Source organism: Danio rerio, chromosome 17, assembly GCF_052040795.2.
Source record: "Danio rerio strain M-AB ecotype USA chromosome 17, GRCz13ab, whole genome shotgun sequence".
Taxonomy (NCBI): domain Eukaryota; kingdom Metazoa; phylum Chordata; class Actinopteri; order Cypriniformes; family Danionidae; genus Danio; species Danio rerio.
Window position 1 is genome coordinate 53,002,501 of NC_141037.1, and position 21,256 is coordinate 53,023,756.

At 35.1% G+C, this 21,256-nt stretch overlaps 1 protein-coding gene and 1 long non-coding RNA gene across 3 annotated transcripts in view; one reads left to right on the plus strand and one right to left on the minus strand.

The window, feature by feature from the left end:
- Positions 1-21,256, minus strand: part of alk (ALK receptor tyrosine kinase) — an 859,538-nt gene that overhangs the window by 111,261 nt on the left and 727,021 nt on the right. For both annotated transcript variants that reach the window (XM_087289256.1, NM_001423965.1), the window contains 3 exon segments: positions 13,150-13,275; positions 6,374-6,508; positions 5,984-6,084 (listed from right to left, as the gene is read on the minus strand). In XM_087289256.1, coding sequence (XP_087145382.1) covers positions 5,984-6,084; positions 6,374-6,508; positions 13,150-13,275 — 362 coding nt within the window.
- Positions 1-21,256, plus strand: part of LOC141378382 (uncharacterized) — a 139,800-nt gene that overhangs the window by 52,415 nt on the left and 66,129 nt on the right. The window lies entirely within an intron of this gene.

Sequence of the window (21,256 nt, forward strand, 5' to 3'; positions counted from 1 at the left end):
CACAATGTAAATTAGTTGTCATAATAAGAATATGTCAATAACTCAATTTTGACAAAAATGTCAGATAGACCTTATTATTTTAAGGTGACAAATTGTAGTTAAATTATTCTTTATGTGCAAACTTGCAACTCCATATACAAATTCTCCTGCAACAGGCCTCTTCTGCCCTTTCATTCAACATTACATACAGCCTGTATAAAATTGTGCTCGATGTTCGGTGACGGAAGGTGTGACGAGTTCCCAGGTGTTTACTGTGCATACAGCTGTGCCCTTGGAGATGTTGGTGGCACATCCATCCTGTACCAACTCAATAGAGGTGGAGAATATAATCAACAGGCTGGCAACTGCCATGTAAATGCTGTGCGGCGATAATAGTTTGGTTAAATTGTTAACATGTCAGCACTGCACCTTAATAGTGTGACTAAAATAGGAATACTTTACATGTCTTAATTTATGATAGTTTTCTGCTGATTTTTCCTTTTACATTTTGAAACAAGCAAACAAAAAATTGGCATATATATATATATATATATATATATATATATATATATATATATATATATATATATATATATATATATATAAAGTTGAAGTCAGAATTATTAGCCCCCCTGGTTATTTTTCCCCCAATTTGTTTAACAGAGAGAATCATTTTTTCAACAAATTTCTAATCATAATAGTTTTAATAACGTATTTCTAATAACTGATATCTTTCATCTTTGCCATGATGACAGTATATAATATTTGACTAGCTATTTTACAAGAGACTTTTATACAGCTTAAAGTGACATTTAAAGGCTTAACTAGGTTAATTCGGTTAACTAGGCAGGTTAGGGTAATTAGGCAAGTTATGGTATAATGATGGTTTGTTCTGTAGACTACGAAAAAGAATCAGCTTAAAGGGGCTAATTATTTTTACCTTAAAATGGATTTTAAAAAAATAATAATAATAAAAAAAAAAAAAATATATATATATATATATATATATATATATATATATATATATATATATATATATATATATATATTTATATAATTGCAAAATTGTTGCAAACAGTTTATTTGTGTTGAATTTAAACCAACAAATTAAATATAGTAATGTTCCACTTAATTTATTTGTTTAAATTCAACATAAACAAATTGTTTACAACCCCTTAACTTAAAGTAATTAAGTAAATTTAAGGAATCATCTTTGAATAATTTTTTTCAGTTTAGTATTGGACACTAAATTGACCATAATGTATGAGTGTGTATGTGATTGTGAGAGTGTATGGGGTTTCCGATTTCTGGGTTGCAGCTGTAAGGACATCCGAAAAAAATATGCTGAAATAGTTTGGGGTTCATTCTGCTGTGGCGACCCCTAATAAGTAAGGGACTAAGCCAAATAAATAAATGAATCAATGACTGAATGAATGAATGAATGAATGAATTAATTAATTAATGGTTTTAATCATACTGAAATTGAAGTATTGTTGTCCATGTAAGCTATTGATTGTAAATGTAACGGGTAAGACTGATCATAAAGTCCAAACCAACACCTACCTCTATCCTTGTTCTTATGTATCTGGACTCCATAATCTCCCTGACATTTCTCTATTTTTCTTACTTTCATTTTTTTTAACCTACTGTTTCTCTCTCTTCTCAATCTCTGTCATTCTGCACCCCCTGTTACCACTGAAACTTGCTGTTTGAATGTTTTTCTTCAGGAAGTCTTTTGCAGTTGTGTAATTCACCTTTCCCAGCAGGCTTGTGTGTGAGCCACAGACTGATGGGGTCAAGGTCTATGAATTCTGAATCTGAGACATTCTTTCAAAAGCTTTCTACCTAGGCGAAAGCCAGACATTTTTTTTTCTTTATTCTTTAAAACGGACATTAACATTTCACATTTGGTTGCAGAATTTCCATGTAATTACATTCAAATGACATTGAAATGTGGGTACAAAAATAACCTCCTGACACCCAGCTACATTCTGTCGGTAGCTATTACAAAAGTGACTCATTACTGGCATTGTGTGTGCTAAAAATGTCATCTATAGCCTAAAACACTGAAAATGTACCAGGTCAAACCAAAAACATTTGATAATTTGCATTTCTAGCTAACAATGAAACGATTTGACAGACTAAAATGTAGGATTGTATTGTGAAATTCAATTCAAGGAAAAGGGATGAAGCTTAGTATATTCACATTGCAGTATGCTGTAATAACACCTAATAGCACAAATCTTGCAAATATGTGACATTTATATTGTTTATATACAGTAGAAACCATAAGTTTACATACTCTTAAAGGAATAGAATTATTTTTTTAATATCTGATGGTAATTCATACTAAACTTTTACTTAATTAGGTCCATTAGGATTACCTAAATGATTTACATTTGCTAAATGCCAGAATAATGAGATTTTTTTTTTTTATATTTTAAAATTAATTTCTATACAGTCAAAAGTTTACTTACATTTCCTTGGTATTTTTAGCTTTGCTTTTAAACTCTATAACCATGGTCAAATGTTTTGGGTATCCATCCACAAGGTTCTTACAATAGTTTGCAGGAATTTTGGCCCATTCCTCCAGACAGAATTTGTGTAACTGAGTCAGATTTGCTCACACAAGCTTTTTCAACTCTGACCACATTTTTTTTTATAGGATTGAGATCAGGGCTTTGTGATGGCCACTCCAAAGCATTTACTCTGTTGTCCTTAAATCACTTTTAAACAAATATGACAGTATGCTGATGGTCATGGTCTGTTTGGAAGAACCATTTGTGGCCAAGTTTTAATTTCCTGGCTGATGTCTTGAGATTTTGCTTCAGTATTTCTACCTAAGGTTCTTTCTTCATGATGCCATCTATGCTGTGAAGTAGAGCAGTCCCTCCTGCAACAAAACAGCCCCACAACATGATGCTGGCACCACCATACTTCACAGTTGGGATGGTGTTCCTAGGCTTATAAGCTTTCCCCTTTGTCTTCCAAATGTAACACCGGTCAATCTAGCCAAATAGTTCAATAGTTCCATCAGACCACAGGACATGTCCCCTGTAGGTTTGTCTTTCAAACAGACCATGACCTAAACATGCTGCCAAATTAGTTAAAATGTGCTTTAAGGAAAAAAGAAAATGTTTTGGAGTGGTCATCACAAAGCCCTGATCTCAGTCCTATATAAAATTTGTGGGCAGAGATTAAAAAGCTTGTGGGAGCAAGACAGTCAACAAATCTGATTCAGTTACACAAATTCTGTCAGGAGGAATGGGCCAAAATTCCTGCAAACTATTTTGAGAAGCTTGTGGAAGGATACACAAAACATTTGACCAAAGTTATACAGTTTAAAAGCAAAGCTAAATAAATAAGAAAATGTGTGTAAGCTTAAGACTGTCTAGTCTAATTAATAAAAAAAAAGAAAAAAAAAAGAAAAAGAAAAATTTCTCCCATTTTACTGGCATTTAGGGTTATCCTAACAGAACTAAAATAGTAAATTATTAGTATGATTTACCATCAGAGATTATGGCAGTTTTCTGGGATAAATGACAAAATGGCTGGAAATGGGTCTGAAATATGGTAGACTCCCAGGAAAAAAAAAAAAAAACAGGAGTGTTGGCGGGTATGCTTACACACACTATGCACTCTGACTACTTCAATATTGTTTATAAGCTGTGGTGGCCATTTCGCTCTGTCTCTAGCTGAAGGCTGTCTACTAGGGATGTAACGGTATCAGAATTTCACGGTACGGTAATACCTCGGTATGAATGTCACGGTACGGTATTTATTGAATCATTTACAGGAAAAAACAAAACTTTTGAAAATACTCCAAAAAAGTGCCAAAAGTGTCAATGACATACAAATTAGCCATCTATCTGTAAGCTTTGAAACAGGAACTTCAATTTTAATAACAAAAAACTATTAAACCATGTAAAAAAATAGTTTCAATTTAGTATTGTTGAAAACTCATCACATTCAACATTTAATCACACTCAGCCCATCTACCCAGATGAGAGCTCTGCTAGTTGGACTTCTCATTAAGCATCTCCCGCTGGATCTAATCTCACTATTTATTAAACGGGATATTTCATTTATCTTGTTGTCTTTATCTAACGACATATTCCCTGACTTTGGTCATTGGAATCTATTACTTGTTCTCAGGTAACGTGTTTTGGCTGAGCGCAAAGATAAGTTAATGATTAATGTGCACGTACATTCTGTATATTGACTGATCGCTTGCCTTTATTTCCTATATTGTATAAACTTATTGTATGTTATACTTTTAAAATGGCCATTATCGATTCTTAAAACTGATACTCAGCAAAAGAGAGGGTGTGTTTCGTATTTTCACTGAAATTGAAAGGAGGCAGTTGTTATCGGCTCCGTTTTGTTATAAATATCCACACAGTGAAGATGACGCTCATCTTATGCAGCACGGCGCCTCAACATTTCTGCTGTCTAAGTTGCTAATATTAAAATGAAAATAGGCAGTTCCTTAAATCATGTTTACATTTTATTGTTGAGAAAGTGAAACAACGAAGCCAGGGTGATGTGAATGAAGTTATAAAGTACACTGTTCCCTTTGAAGATTTACCCTTGTCCTCGGTATAATCTGCTTTTCCATATCAAACTGAGAAGAAGAGACTGCAGCCTTGATCAAACTTGTGAAGTCTGAACTTACATGGAGATAATGCAGGACTGAACTGTGCGTGTAAAGCAGGTCGCACACCAGAAGCGACGCTCGGCGGCGCCGCGCAGCGCCACGCAGCGCCATGTATTTTAGAATTCTAATCATATGTTTCTATCAGGATACACACACTGGCGCCGCAAGTCGGCGGCTGTCGGCGGCGCCCGGCGACGGCTCAGGACGCAGTTCATTTTTCAGCCGCGCCACAGAGCGCCATCTGATTAGTTTCATGTTAAATATCATTCGAATGTGCGCGTCTGGTGTGCGATACTTTAATCTGTCATGTACGCGCCGTGTCGCGGCGCCGAGCGGCGCTTCTGGTGTGCGACCTGCTTTAGAGTTTTCCAGCTCTTTTCATCCCCGCTTCTAGCAGCACACTCCATTTCCGCATTACTGGATCTGTAGCAACAACAGACCGCAAGGGATGATGGTCAAGCATGGGCTGATGGCAATTGTAGTTTTCGTTACCTCCCGTTCGCTTCATTCGCCTGAGCAAATTTTCTCAGAAGACCTATAGTTTTACCGAGTCATGCGACTTCGGTAATATCGAAAAAAATTAATATTGCGGTATGACGGTATTTACAATACCGTTACATCCCTACTGTCTACCAATCGCAACAGGCTGTCATCAGTTCCAATCAGTGCAGATTAGCTTCGCACTAAGGAGGGGTTTGGGAATGATTCATATGGGAGTCGCTGGGGTATTTAGGTAAAAATAAATGCTGTTGTTGGAAACCCTTAAAACCAAAATATGACCCTTTTTATTGTATAATAGGGGCTCTTTAAAATGTGGTCAAATGAGTTATCAACATGAATTAGATCCTCTTACAAGTAAACACAAAACCTTTGAATGCCAACACAAAATATTCCAGGGAAATGCAGAAATTGTTCACTTAAACATAAAAGCACTGGATTTAAATGTCCCCCTCTTATAAAGCACCAAGAATTGCCACTACACCATACATAGGTGGAAACATAATCCCCTACTTAAACCATATCCATCGTGCAGTACCATACAGCATATGGACAAAAAACAAGCGTATAAGTACTGTGATATTGTTTAAACATGCTCTCTTTTTCTGCTCATCTATGGCGATTACCAGCTTCTGCGTTATCCTAATGCTATACATTACCTGTATCAGTATTCAAAGCATTATAGGTGTAGCATTGATTGCTGTATGCAGAGGCTAGAATACATTTGCACATAAGACTTGATAGAAACTGCTCAGAAACGTATTTCCTTAGAGATCCCGATACCCATTGCACTGAGATACCATACATTAGGGTTGCTTGCGGAATGCAGAAGCAGCCTCGTCTTCTTACCATGCAAGGAGCGTTCCGCAGGGGGTAGAAGAAAAGCGGGCTTCGCACTTGGGCTGATCCGCGCTGACCTTTGGGCTGACTGTCGATGGCCAACAAGGCCCCTGCCAGACAGAATGATGAAAGACATGAAACAAACTTACACAAAATATCACCGACCCCTTCACCCCCAACCAAAAGAATGATGAAAACCAGACTAGCGTTCAAAAAATGCACAGTCAATGTTTAATGAAGATTATTTATTAACCAAGCATGCTTAAATCATGTTGGTTTCTTTTTAATTGATCAAGGTTAGTACCCAACCTTGAGCTTGCACCAGTCTGGTTAATTATATATCTAAATCATTTCAGGGTTTTCGTACAGATCTCATCTTAGTGCATTTATGCAGAGCACCTGGTGATGGACAGCTGCTTCTGAGGCTTTGAGGAATGGACGGATGGGCTCTCCACTGCGGACCCCTTCCTTGAACCGGCTGCCAGCCGCAATCCTCTCTTCCAAATGAGCAATAACTGCCATTGAGGAATTGACCTGGTAGAGTGAAAGAAAACAATGAGATGTTTTGAAAATCCTGAGGAGACCTGACAGAAAAAAAAAGAACTAAGGATGAAAAGCAAAAAGAGAAATATGGGCTAAAAGCCGTATCCCTCTCAAGAGTTTTGAAGCTTCGACGAGAAATAGTCTTTGACCGTTTTTAAATGTCTGAAGAGGCATAAGAGGGCAGCGGAGAGTTCTTGAGCGCAGATGAGGATGGGGTTTTGAGGTAAGGGAACAAAAAGGCTTGGAAGAAAGTGCGTAGGAAGGCCATATTAGAAATGGCCTCAAAGCACTTCCATCAACAGCCAATTCATTGAACCCTGTGCAGGGCTGCAGGGATGGGGCTGACCTTCATTAAGAAACATGTGGGGAAGAAACATGGTTGCCCTCCAGCAATCCTCTGCAATACAGAGGATAAATTGCCTGCTGGCTTGTAACTTACAAGCTTGGCTCGAGGTGTTCATACAATACAGGGTTAGCCATACAAAATGACACGTTTCAAAGCAGCAGGTGTGTTCTTGGGAGGGAAAAGTGGTAACGGGAAATGTCTTGTTAATAAATAAAGGAGAATTTAAAAAAAAAAAGCTACAATAAAACCTATTTTTTTTTATATAAATGTCATGCTAGACCCAAAATTATTACTCTCCAAGCACCAAATGTAAGTCAAAATTGGTATTGGCGAGTAAACAAAAGACTTGCCATTGCCATTTGGCATATTAAACTAAATTATTGCGATACAATGTAATAAGAATGACAGCAATTTTTTAAAAAGAATCGTTGTTTCTAATGTAGGCAAATCAAACAATCTTTTTTCAATATTAGATCATCACGACTGGCACAATCACAAGAGCGAATCAAATAATGTGATGCATATAGCCAGATAATTTCCGATTAGCAATTGGCTAGATTTCTGGTTGTGGTTGTAATAACTTTTACCTGAGACATACCTGCATGTTTTTGTGCGATATATAACCACAGCCATATCACTCTACAGCCCATCGGTTACTCTCTGAAGCTAAGCAGGGCTGAGCCTGGTCAGTACCTGGATGAAGAAACTAGGTTGCTGTTGGAAGTGGTGTTAAAGAGGCCAGCTGGGGGCACTCAACCTGCGGTCTGTGTAAGTCCTAATGCCCCAGTAAAGTGATGGGGACACTATATTTTGGTTGAGCCGTTAAACCAAGGTCTTGACTCTCTGTGGTCATTAAAATACCTGTCCCAATTCCCTCCCTCGGCCCTTTCCCATCATGGCCTCCCAATAATCCCCATCGACAGAACTGTCTCTGCACTTCTATAGCTAGTGTATGGTGAGCACACGAGCATCATTTTCCTGTGGCTGGGAAATCAGGTGATTGTGAGAAAACAGATGATTGTCTGTGTAATTGTGAGTCCGTGGCATCTTATTGCCTGTTTGGTATTGTACAGTTTGGTACGTTTTATGGCTGTTTTCATTGTCAAAAGGTACTAAAAAGTGGACCATACCGTACCACTTTTTGGGTATCCTTACGGTACCCTTATGTGAATGACCTGTACAGCTTTACTTTGATTTTCCTCAGGCAAGAGTGATGTTGACTGCACCCTTCTGTCATACACCATGCCCACCTAAAGGGTAAAATTGGTACCGTTTTGGCAGTGGAAACGCAAGCCTAATAAAGGTGACCCATACTGATCTATACCGTACAGTATAACTCAGTGGAAACGGCCCATTAGTGATGATGGATCTATTAGAGGCTGGCTTGAGATTGATACAGCGACTAACATGATGGCCTGTTCCAAAATGTTGCTGAAATGATTTAACGACTGGCTTTCAGTCAAATAAAATGTATTGATTCTCTGTTTGTATAAACTGGGAAATAGTTTACTAAAAACAATCAGTTAAAAGTTAAATGTTAACATGAAAAAGGAATTTCTGTATGTTATTTTTACTTAAAAATAAAGCAAGGGCAAATGGAAAAAAATAACAAACTGTAAATATGATTTAGTAATTGCATTGATCTGTATTTGAACAAATGTTTAATGGACAACTTTTATATAAACATAAACATACAAAACAACAGTTTAAAAAAAAGTTATTTTACATATTTGTTTCTTTTTCTTCAGAGTGTATGAGGATTTATTATTATTATTATTATTATTATTATTATTATTATTATTATTATTATTAATCATTCAGGGCGTCATGGTGGCACAGTGTGTAGCACAATCGCCTTACAGCAAGTAGGTTGCTGGTTCAAGCCTCGGCTGGGTCAGTTGGCATTTCTGTGTGGAGTTTGCATGTTCTCCCCATGTTCATGTGAGTTATCAAAAGTCCAAAAACTTGAGGTAAAGGTGAATTGGGTTAACTAAATTGTCCATAGTGTATTAATGTGTAAATGAGTGTGTATAGATGTTTCCCAGTGATGGGTTGCAGCTGGAAGGGCATCCGCTGTGTAAAACATATACTGGATAAGTTGGCGGTTCATTCCGCTGTGGCTGCCCCAGATTGATAAAGGGACTAAGCCAAAAAGAAAATTAATGAATATAATTCAATTATTTTTCTTCAGCTAAGTACTTTATCCGCCAACTATTCCAAAATGTTTTCAGCAGTGGATGCTCTTTCAGCTGCAACCCAGTATTGGGAAACACCCATACACACATGCACTCGTACACAGAAATACCAACTGGCCCAACTGGGACTCAAACCAGCAACCTTCTTGCTGTGAGATGACAGTACAAACCACCATGCCACCCTATTAATTATTGTTATCATTACATAGATGAGTTTGTGAGATTTTTAAATCCGACTTTAATTCAGCTTCTGAGCAGAATGGCAACTGCAGACCTATTCATCTGCTCCAAGGACCTCCATTTCCATCAGTCTTAACAACAAGTTTATTAAAGAGACAATACAATCTTGTTGCACAAATCGAATGTGCTGAATGGGTTTAGAAAGAAACTGATTAACAGGTTGATAATCAATATTAATATCCATGGTGGCATATTGAACATGATCAGTGACATTTAGCTTCGTTCTAACAATAAACCACACAGAATCCAGTTAAGTTGCCAAAAAAGTGTGTTGACTTTCATTTCATCCAGAAGCACTGCAGGTGGAGCTCCAGAAAGTTGATTACAGCTTCTGCACTGTATTGATCTGAGAGGTGTGAGGCAGGATCAGCTAATCATCTGCTGTGGGGAGACGGTACAGCACTCAACTCCTGCCATTAGCCAGCAGAGAGTAAACACATCGACCAACATGACCGCACTCATGGGGATTAACATGAAGAGCAATAGTAAGAACACAGACAGAAGATGACAGGAAGAGGGGGAAACTCTTTATGATTTGAATGACACAGGATGATATTGCAGCTTTTTGTTGCACTAAACGGCCCCTGGCAAAACCTGTGCTGTGTTTGCAGAGGCATGGATCACTAATCATTGCATCATACAGAACAGATTAAGACAGATATGACATAAGAACCAGCAAATATTCAAGTAAGCTTAGTGTTTAAATATTCTTTTTTTTTGTTTTAACCCTTTTTTAACACTTTTTTTGGCAAAAAAATTGTGTAAATTGGCCATTTTTACAACTCCCCTAGAGCTAAACAGCTGAGTTTTAGAATTTTTAAATACATTCAGCTGATGTCCGGGTCTGGCAGGTGCATGTTTAGCTTAGCTTAGCATAGGTCATTAAATCAGATTAGGTCATTAGCATTAGTATATCATTTAGTTTCTAAATTAGTCAAGAGTTTTGATAATTTTCCAATTTAAATCTTGACTCTTTTCAGTTGTTCCGTAATATCATTGTGCCTGCTGCAATCATAGTGCGGCAGTAAAGTTCCTTGATAATTACGCCAGAATCAAATGATAATTCCTAGCCATATTGACCTAGAAAATAGCAACCTTTCATTTTCCCTCAGTCTTAGTACAGGGTGTAACTAAAGAAGAGTCAAGCTTGAAATAGAACAATTATTAAAAGTCTTAATTTTTTTAGCTATATTCTCTGGGCCAAATTAAGAACGTATTGCCTATTTTTATTTTAGTTTTTGCTATTATTAATTTGCTAATTATTAATATTATTATCAAATTTTCCACTATTTAATAGCTATTTGATTATTATAAATGTTTTCTTTTATTACTAAAGCATACAAAATTAGTCGCGTAACATAAACTTCAAATTTTAAACAGGCTGACAAAATCAGTAATTAAAAAAAAAAAAAAAAAAAAAACATTTGCAATGCTTCCTAAATGAGTGTTTCACAATAAATACTTTAAATAGGGTTGTCTTTAAAACATTTAATCTTTAGCTGAGGATGCAGAAATACCTAAAATATCTAAATTCATGCTTCTTATTTCCCATTTTGTCTTAGGACAATCAATTACAAAAAGGTTACTGTGTTGTTGTTTTTTCCTCGCATATATAGTTTGATGAAAGTCAGCGCCAACATTTCTTTTTTTTACTGTTGTTTTTATAAAAAGGGGAATTCAGTCATTTAAAAATTTGCTTTCTAACTGGTTCAGTTAGATTTAGCTTCTCCCATCTTCTCCTAGGGCAAGTTAATAACGGACAGGATACTGTTTGAATTTAAATTTTTGTTCTGTTTTGCACTTGGCTATAGCTTACTTTTGACTGGACCGTTCTCATGGTATAGCCGAAATAAGGAACTGTGCTGGTAAATAAGGGACTTACAAGGGAAAAAATGGCTAAACAGGAATATTGCAAATTTAGCTAAAGCAACTCTAAGTTGCACGGCGTCACTGTTTTTGAACACCAGCGAGCCGTAAGGGATACTTCATATTATCGGCATGTGAAAGTCTACCTCACAACTTTTTCAAAAAATGCTCTGAGATGGCTGAGGGAGAAGTGGGAGTCGCCTGCACTGTAGGGGAAAAAACAGTGGCAGTTGGCTCACAAAAGTTTTACCACATCATGGCGCAATTCTTCAGCCAATAAAGGCTCCTCTTCCCTACTTCCATTGGCACAGGGGCTTCAGCCCCTCCCAGCTCTTATGTTATTCCAGCCCTGTAGATGCTAACAATCTAATCCAGTTACATGGTTTGTGCTCAGCTAAAAGTACTACCACCAATGGATTATAAATGGTAAAACTATGTTTAACTTCTGGGAACCTAGAAAGTAGTCTGCTTCTAAAAAAGAAAAAAAAAAATCTTTAAACAGAAATTAAATGGCAGGGAATGATGGCCAAAGGCAAGGCAATCTTACAAAGCAACAAGAAAGTTTCCTGCGAGGATAGTTGGCTAAATGTGGGCTACATGTCATCTCAACTGAATTTGCTTAGGGGTATTTGTTAAAAATGTCAAAGATGTCAAAGTGTGACTGAACTATACCAACAAATATGTCATATCAATAAACACAAAGCAAGCAGCAAAAAAGAATAAATCATATAGGTTAACCCTATTTCACTAATTTAAATACACACATTTTTTCACTATGTTTTTAATAAAGTATGAACTATCAAGATTTTTGTTTTATAAACCGTTAGCATAAAAAAAGTCATTAAATACTGTAAAAACAATGTTTGATTTAAAAAAAAAAATTGAGCAAATCATAGTGTTTCAAAATGTATAGTACAGTCATAATATTTAAAAACCCTTTTTATTTAAGTATTGTGAACTTTAAAAGACAATAATATCATAGTGTACAAAATTGTAATAATATGAAAATAAATAATTGAAATCATGTATCTTAATTTTGGCATACTACTACTACTACTACTACTACTACTACTACTAATAATAATAATAATAATTTTTAATTAATTAATAATAAATATAATAATGTTAATACAATTAATAATAATAATAATAATAATAATAATAATAATAATAATAATAATAACTTTTAATTCATTAATAATAAATATAATAATGTTAATTAAAATAATAATAATAATAATAATAATAATAATAATAATAATAATTATTATTATTATTATTATTATTATTATTATTATTATTATTATTATTGGATTATTATTAATAATATTATTATTATTACAGTGCAACAGATGTATTTGTATAATATCATTAATAGATAAACAATCAAGCACATAAAAAATTGTATTATATTATATTATAATATAAAAAAATGATTAAATAAAAAAAATCGGGTATCCATTAATTATTATTATTATATATCATGTATATTTAATAATAATAATAATAATAATAATAATAATAATAATAATATAATAATAATAATCGTCATTATTATTTTTATTATTATCAGTGCTGCATATGTATTTGTGTTATTTTCTATAAATGATAAACAATCAAACAAGTTAAAAATTATATTATTATTAATTTTATATTATATTATATTATATTATATTATATTATATTATATTAAAATCATTATGGGTGTGGGCTGAGTTAGGAAAGTGACGCCAGTTGTACTACTATTACTATTACTATATGCTATGAACCATAATAATCATTATTATTCATGGATAGGTTCTTGCCGTCTATGATAATAATTTGAGCACTGCTTCCGAAGCAAAGTACAATGCCACATTGTCCAATAAACACAACTTCTGTTATATAATGAACAAACACACTGTGGCTTCATTAAACAGCTTCTGTTGCCCTCCTGAGTCCCCGTCTGTTGTCTCGTCCTACAAATGGACAGCAGTAATACTCACGGCAATGTTCTCCCTCATCGTCCCCTTGCGGGCAGTCAATGCTGAAGTCACACAGCTGGCTCACATTGATCTCCCGGCCCCCGCGGCAGTGATAGCGGCCCCGAAGAGTGACGTTTTGAGAGCTTCCTGAGAGAAGAAAGACAAGCGACATACTAATTACAAAGACCGTTTCTCCTGAAGGAGCCAAGCTTTAAATCCCTCAAGGGCACAACGGTGATAAAGCAGAAATTCCCTCGGATTCGGGGTCACCTCTGTTTAAGATTTAACATTTGCATTTGCTGTCCTGATCATTAACCGTTGGCCCACCTTTACGCTATTTTCTTCTTCTTGTACATCTTCGTTTACAACCCCACATTAGGTGTAACTTCGAAGAGGTTCACTTTATGTCTTTCCGATAGATTTTCATGCCAAGAAAGTAAATCAGAAGGGTTACATTAAAAGCTTCTGAGCAAACAAACACAACGACATCAAGTAAATTCAGCACTTTGTGAAGCTAAATGAGGCAGAAAGAAGACATAAAAGAGGCAAAGGCTCTCAGTGCGCACTTGTTTTTTACGGCTTCGATGACAGCAAAGGATACTGACAAAGGCTATCAGCAAATAAAACAAAAAAAGAGACACTTCCTAGTCGAAAAAAGATAGAACGGACGCTCAAAAATGTGTTGATGCAATGAGAACTCGAGCTCAATCAACATATACAGCTTCGAGATATGGATCTTTTTACCATATGGCGTATCTATATTTTTCTCTTTCTCTTTTTCTTTTGCATATGGAGCGCTAGCTTAACTCACTTTGGAATAAAATGGCCTAGATAAGTGGCGTGCGTCGACTGGATTTATATGGAGTTGAGTCTGATAGCATCACTGCGAACACAACGAGATATAACCGCAGTTTGCATATCTATGCAAATGGAAGACATTCGCGGAGCTGAACAAACGGACCGCGCTCACCAGGGGTTCATTACACTGCTGACAATGATAAAGAGAATGATTGTACAGAAAAAAAAACTGTTATGCTATTCACTTCCATTTCCAAAGAAAAAAAAAAGAGGCAGATGTGATTTTATCTTTCACGGGTATAACTTGATTTTGTTCAGAAGACACGTGACTAATTGTGTTTGTGAAGGTATAGGACTTTCTAAAATGTTTGCAACTAATATTATTAACAATCCAACTGATGTATATTTATATAGTATACTTTACTGCAGTTCAGTTCAGTTGCAGTGCAGTTCTTTTTTGTATCTATTTTAATTGGCGTAGTTATTATTAGTGTCACCTGTGTCTTGTGTAGTTCGCATTTATTCCCTTTGTCTCACAAATTTAAACTACAAAATATGGGATTTATTTTATTTTTTTTATATAAAGTTGGTTCCTTATTTTGGATAGTTCTAGTCAACAGTCAAAAAATGAGGACAACGACACATAAAGGTTGCTAGATTGACAACACCAAACAGGAACGAGAGCTAGTTTAACTTTAATTATATCAAACATAAGTCTCATTTCATTGACATTCGGAGAGTCAGAAACAAATCGTGAAACATCCCTCAAAAATATGTTCTGCTGTTTGTTCAAACTGCTTATTCATAATAACTTAAATGTTTTATGTTCAATCTACATAAACATGTAAAAATCTAACTTAAGGTTACTCAATTCCTTCATGTCGTTTGAACAAATAGATTTTTTATTTTATTTATTTTTTTTTTTTACAATGAATCTAGAGTTGTATTATTTATTTTTATGTTGGGGTTTAAGGACAAATGGTGCTCAGCCAAGTGTGATAATGACTATAATCGTGTACTGTACTCCTTATCCTGACCCTGTCCTCATTAAATATTTATGGACTTGAGGAGTCGATTGCATTGATTGTAGCAGAAGTTGGAGTTGAAACTAATCTAAATCCACTTCTGAAAACTCAAACATATTAAAAAGAAATAGATAGCACTTTTTTTGTCAGATATCATAACTTTTTGTACTTCGAGATTTTGAGTGTTATAACGCACAGCTTTTGCAAAGCTTTAGAATATTACAATGATATTTGTAAAAAAAAAACAAAAAAGGCTATTTAAACAAATGTGTAATTAATATAATATACAATTTTTTTTTTTAAACACCATGTTAAGGATAAAATTATTAGCCCATTTAAGCAATGTTTTTTTTTTTTTTTTTTTTTTGTCTACAGGACAAACCATTCCTATACAATAAATTGGCTAATTACCCTAACCTGTCTAGTTAACCTTATTAACCTATTTAAGCCTTTAAATGTCACTTTAGGCTGTATAGAAGTGTCTTGAAAAATATCTAGTAAAAAATTAAGTACTGTCATCATGGCAAAGATAAAATAAATCCATTATTAGAAATTATTTAATAAAACTATTGTGTTGAGAAATGTGCTGAAAAAAATCTTCTCTCCATTAAACAGAAATTTTGGAAAAAATAAATAAACAAGCTGTCTAATAATTCAGGGGGGCTAATAATTCTGACTTCAACTGTATATGTATGTGTGTGTATATATATATATATATATATATATATATATATATATATATATATATATATATATATATATATATATATATATATATATATATACACACACACACGTTTATACATCAGTTCTGACTGGTTCTTGAATCCGATTGGCTGATAATTGCAATAATAGCACTAGTACAGCCTCCTCACCCATCTGTATTAATTTGCCCACATAGAGTGACGGAAACTCACTACAGTTGGAGATTGCGCTGTTGGACAACATAATTTACTTTTGAGGGTTTTGAGGGAAGAATATAGTGATTTACATAGCAAATATGCAGTTTATTTATAAGGATAGTGCCTATTTTAAATATTTAGAATTTTGGTGTCGGCATCCAATAGCCTGTCATTAAGCAGAGCAAAGTTAACATTCCGCTACAAGATGGCTACAGAGAACGTATAAGTCCTTAAGGAAGTAAGAGAGCATACATTTCAAACTACAGCTGATTAAATCATTATAAAACTTGTAAGTGACATTTTAAGTTGATCTCTCTGTTTTGAATGTTGCATTGCTGTATTTATACCATAGTAATCTGATAGTGTTTGCTTTGGTTTGTCTTTTCCAGATTAATTATCATTAATCAACTTGTTTTGTAAGCTCAATATCACACGAGTAGCAGTGCGATATGGCTGTATGTCATTGGTGGGACACCAAGCCTCCCACCAGTGCTGATATACAGCAATATAACACTGCTACTCTTGTGATATTGCTCAAATAAATTTATAACTTAATTTTATTTATTTGATTTGGTTTATTTTATTATTTTTGCCCATCTATTTTCTTTCAGTTCTATTGGCAAGGGCTCAATTGTTTTTTTTATTTTTTTTATTTTCTCTAACCCACATTTGACTAGGTTCCATTCATCTCCGACTATCACATCAAATTGTGACTTGCTTCTGTGGCCATATTTACATGCACTGAGCGTGAACCATTAGTTCATGAAAATGGCATGGTAATTAATAGCCCTGCTTCACATCTCAGCATGGCACCCTTGCTACAAAAAATAAATAATGATAATAAATAAATACTAATAGTCTTTTTAATCAAATGCTGTGCGTGTGCATGTGTATGGCTAGAAAGAAAGACTGAAAAAAAGAGGAGAAACAAAAGTCGAGGTGGCATTAATACACTAATCTGCTTGGATGCAGCTAGGCTTTGTGATGAAAGAACAAAGATGTGATGGATATGTCGGACTAGCATCGGTGAGCGAGTAGTAAAATGATTTAATTATTGTTGGGCAGACATTTGACAGCCAGCCAAATAACAGTGAGTCATACTACTAGCGGGCAAACATTCATATCAGTGAGCTGAAAGCTACGCTATGATAAAAGACACTCAATCTGTTACTACACATGGAAAAAAAGCCTAATGACCATCATGGAGGCACAAATACTAACCCTTGTAAACACTGGAATGTGCAGAAACATGCGTCACCAAAAAAAAAAAAAAAAAAAAAAAAATCAGGTTTTAGAATGTTGTTTCTACTTTAAAGATCCTTCAAGGTTAACTCAATCATTTCAACATGCCATAGAATGAACACATTTGTGTCCTTGTAAACATTTAGAAAAATGTTTTCTGCATATATTTCTGCATTTCTTAAGTCCTGCAACCATCACTTCTTTTTTTTTTCTTTTTTTTTATTAGTGTCTCATTCCTATTAATTCCAACTCTCATATTCATATATTTTAGTATGATTTTTAGGGTTTAGAGGAGGGGTTTGGAAGCATGTTTCATTTTACAAATCATACTAATTCATATAAACAGAATGAATTCACAAATTAGCCACTTTTCGGGCGATATGTAAAATAGTGATGTTTCCTTGTAAGATCAGGCTGTTAAAATATTAGCCAAAGTATGTCAGACATAATATCATAAAGTGATAAAGTACATTCAGAGGGTTGTCATCACAGAATAAAGTTTAATTGGCTTATTGGGAGCCTAACGGGAAGCAGATGGCTGTTGTATAAGAGGGAACAGGTTTATTCTTTGAAAACACCCGCCTGGATGTACTTTATCCCACTTATTATATGGCTACTTTGTACAAAACATTATCAAATACCAATTCAAATAGAAATAAATTTTGGTTTTGAGCCACAGTAGTTTGATAACTCTTTGACTAAATGCAAAACTGCTAGAAACGAAAACAGCTGAATGGTGCACTAACTTGAATATTATTCAACAGACGGCCACAAAATGGCATGAAAGACTAGAAAATAAAAAGTCAATGTGTTAATTGATGGTCAAGATGATTTGCAGTATTTGCGTAGCTTTGAATGTCATAACTGACCAATCAGAATCAAGTATTCCAGAGAGCTGTGCAAAAATATAATATAATATAATATAATATAATATAATATAATATAATATAATATAATATAATATAATATAATATAATATAATATAATATAGGTGATGCAGTGGTGCAGTAGGTAGTGCTGTTGCCTCACAGCAAGAAGGTCGCTGGGTCACTTGTTCAAACCTCGGTTCAGTAGGCATTTCTGTGTGGAGTTTACATGCTCTCCCAGAGCGGCTGGAAGGGAATCTGCTGTGTAAAAACGTGCTGGATAAGTTGGCGGTTCATTCCGCTGTGGCGACCCGGATAAATGAAGGGACTAAGCCGACAACAAAATGAATGAATAATATAATATAATATAATATAATATAATATAATATAATATAATATAATATAATATAATATAATATAATATAATATAATGTGCGGAGTGGGTAGCATGTTCGCCTCGCAGCAAGAAGGTTACTGGTTTGAGCCTCGGCTGGTTCAGTTGGCTTTTCTGTGTGGAGTTTGCATGTTCTTGCTGTCTTCGTGTGGGTTTCCTCCGGGTGCTCAGGTTTCCCCCACAAATCCTGACATGTGGTACAGCTGAATTGGGTATGCTAAAATTGATCGTAGTGTATGTGTGTAAATGGGTGTGTATGTTTCCCAGTGATGGGTATTGGCTGGAAAGGCATCCGCTTGTGGTGACCCCAAATTAACAAATTGACTTAGCCGAAAAGAAAATGAATTAATAATATAATATAATATAATATAATATAATATAATATAATATAATATAATATAATATAATATAATATTAAAATGTATATTATTAGTAGTAGTAGAATTAGTAGTAGTAGTATAAAAAGGGAAAGTGAATCAAGGCTTCAGCTATATTAACATATCTAAGATTTTAATATACTATATATTCTGTCTCCAATAGCAAAAATTGTTAGGAACAGAATGAGAATTTAACAACTCCTTCAGAAAAACATTGCCTATGAAGGTCACAGCAAGACAGTTGGAAGCTCGGCTTCAGACTCCATTTCCTCCATCTTTGTTGTGTAGCACAAGAAGTAGGACACACAGCATGCTAAGCTCATGCATTTTTAAAATGGCTTACTTTTCTCAACATTAAAAAGTAAAAAATGCAAAATAAGCACCATTAGGCCTATTTTATATCTATATCACAACTGAGTTGTTTTTGATAGGTTAGCTAATTATATTACTGTTTGTATTTTGCAGGTAATTTATGCAGCAGCCAGCTATAATGCATTATTAAATAAAAGCTTTCTTTGAGCCTTTTTGCCCGTGATTAAATATGAATGTTTGTCGCTCTATAAAGAGAGCTAGGCACTGTCGTGATGTAAATGGGGCCATAGGGTAAACATATTTCACTTCTGTGAGATCACAAAGTAAGCGTCGCTTGTCAACAGGCAAGTGCTTGAGGCCCCCAGGCCAGAAGGGGGCCACTGAGGGCTGTCCAACTTGATTCACTGAGGCAGCATCAAGTTTTCAATGACAGTGACAGACCGGTGCAGACTCCCTAAAGTATGTTTCAGACTACACACAATTGTTATTGTCAGTTATGCACTTTGATTAGATAAAATCTTAATGTTTCACGGGTACCAAATATGCCAGACTACACTCTCAGAAATACAGATACGCGAGCTTTCACAGGGGTGGTACCTTTTCAAAAGGTACAAATTTGTACCTTAAAGGTCCAAATAAATACCTTAAGAGTACATATTATTACCTAAAAAGTACAAAGGTGTTCCTCTTAAAAAAAAAAAAAAAGGTACTAATGTATACTTCTGAGGAACCAGTATGGACCCTTTAAGTACAAAAGTGTAACTTTTGATAAGGTACCACCCCAGTGACAGCTCGCTGGGGCTACCCCTTTATTTCTGAGTGTACAAGTTGCTTCATGGCCAATCATTGTGTGATGTATACACTACCTGACAAAAGTCTTTTCACTTTTTCATGTTTTAGGAACTAATAATATAAGAATATAAAGTTATGGTGCATAAAAATAATTAAAATAGTGTATGACTCCCATGAGCTTGAACGAATGCATCCATACATACAGGATATCGCTCATTCTCTTATTTCAGCCTCCACATCAAAGTTCCTGAAAGCAAAGAAGGTCAAGGTTCTTCAAGATTGTCCAGCCCAGTCACGAGACATGAAAATTATTAAGCATGTCAGGGGTATGTTGAAGTTGCAGGCATTGAAGATGAATCCAAAGAATCTTGATGAACTCTGGGAGTCCTGCAACTCTACTGTCTTATTTAAAAGTCATGACATGATTATATTTTGTTCAAATAAGCATAATCTAGAGACCTGTAGTATCAGAAGTGGCTTAAATGATACACAAACCACCAACTAAGAAGTCAAGTTAATATTTGTTGTTCCTAAAACATGGGTGCGCAGTGGGTAGCACAATCGACTCACAGCAAGAAGGTCGCTGGTTTGAGCCCTGGCTGGGTCAGTTGGGATTTCTGTGAGGAGTTTGCATGTGCTCCCTGTGTTGGTGTGGGTTTTCTCCGGGTGCTCTGGTTTCCTACACAAGTCCAAACACATGTGGTACAGGTGAATTGAATTGAGTGTATGTTTGTGAATGTAAGAGTGTATGGGTGTTTCCGGGTGTTGGGTTGCAGCTGGAAGGGCATCCACTACGTAAAACATATGCTGGATAAGTTGGCGGTTCATTCCACTGTGGCTACCCCTGATTAATAAACGGACTAAGCTGAAAATAAATGAATGTTCCTAAAACTTGCATATGTGACAAGACTTTTGTCAGGTAGTGTAAAATTCTGGTAGTTCCAGTGATAAACAGCTGTCAGTGAAGTGTCAAGGCATCAGTGTTGTAAAGTGACTAATTACAAATACTCAAACTACTGTAAGTAGTTTTTCTCAGAAATTGTAATTACCTAAGTATTATTTCAAAATCTATACTTTTACTTTCCCTTGAGTACATTTTTAGCGCTGTATTGATCCTTTTACTCCACTACATTCCTTTAAACTTGCTTTATTATTTCTGTCTAGGGGATCAGAAAAATCAGTCCTGTAATTCCTGTCCAGTCAAATCACACACAGAAGGAAAATCGCATCATAATGCATTACTTCAAGACATGTGAACTTTAGAAACGCATCAAACCTTTAGGCAGCGTTAAAGGTGTCTAAAATCTTTACACAAATTGACCCAGAGACTGTTTAGAAGCATGTCACTGATATGAAGATGACAGATGTTTAACTGTATGATGACCGAAATGGCCTTAATCACACAGCAGACACAAGACAT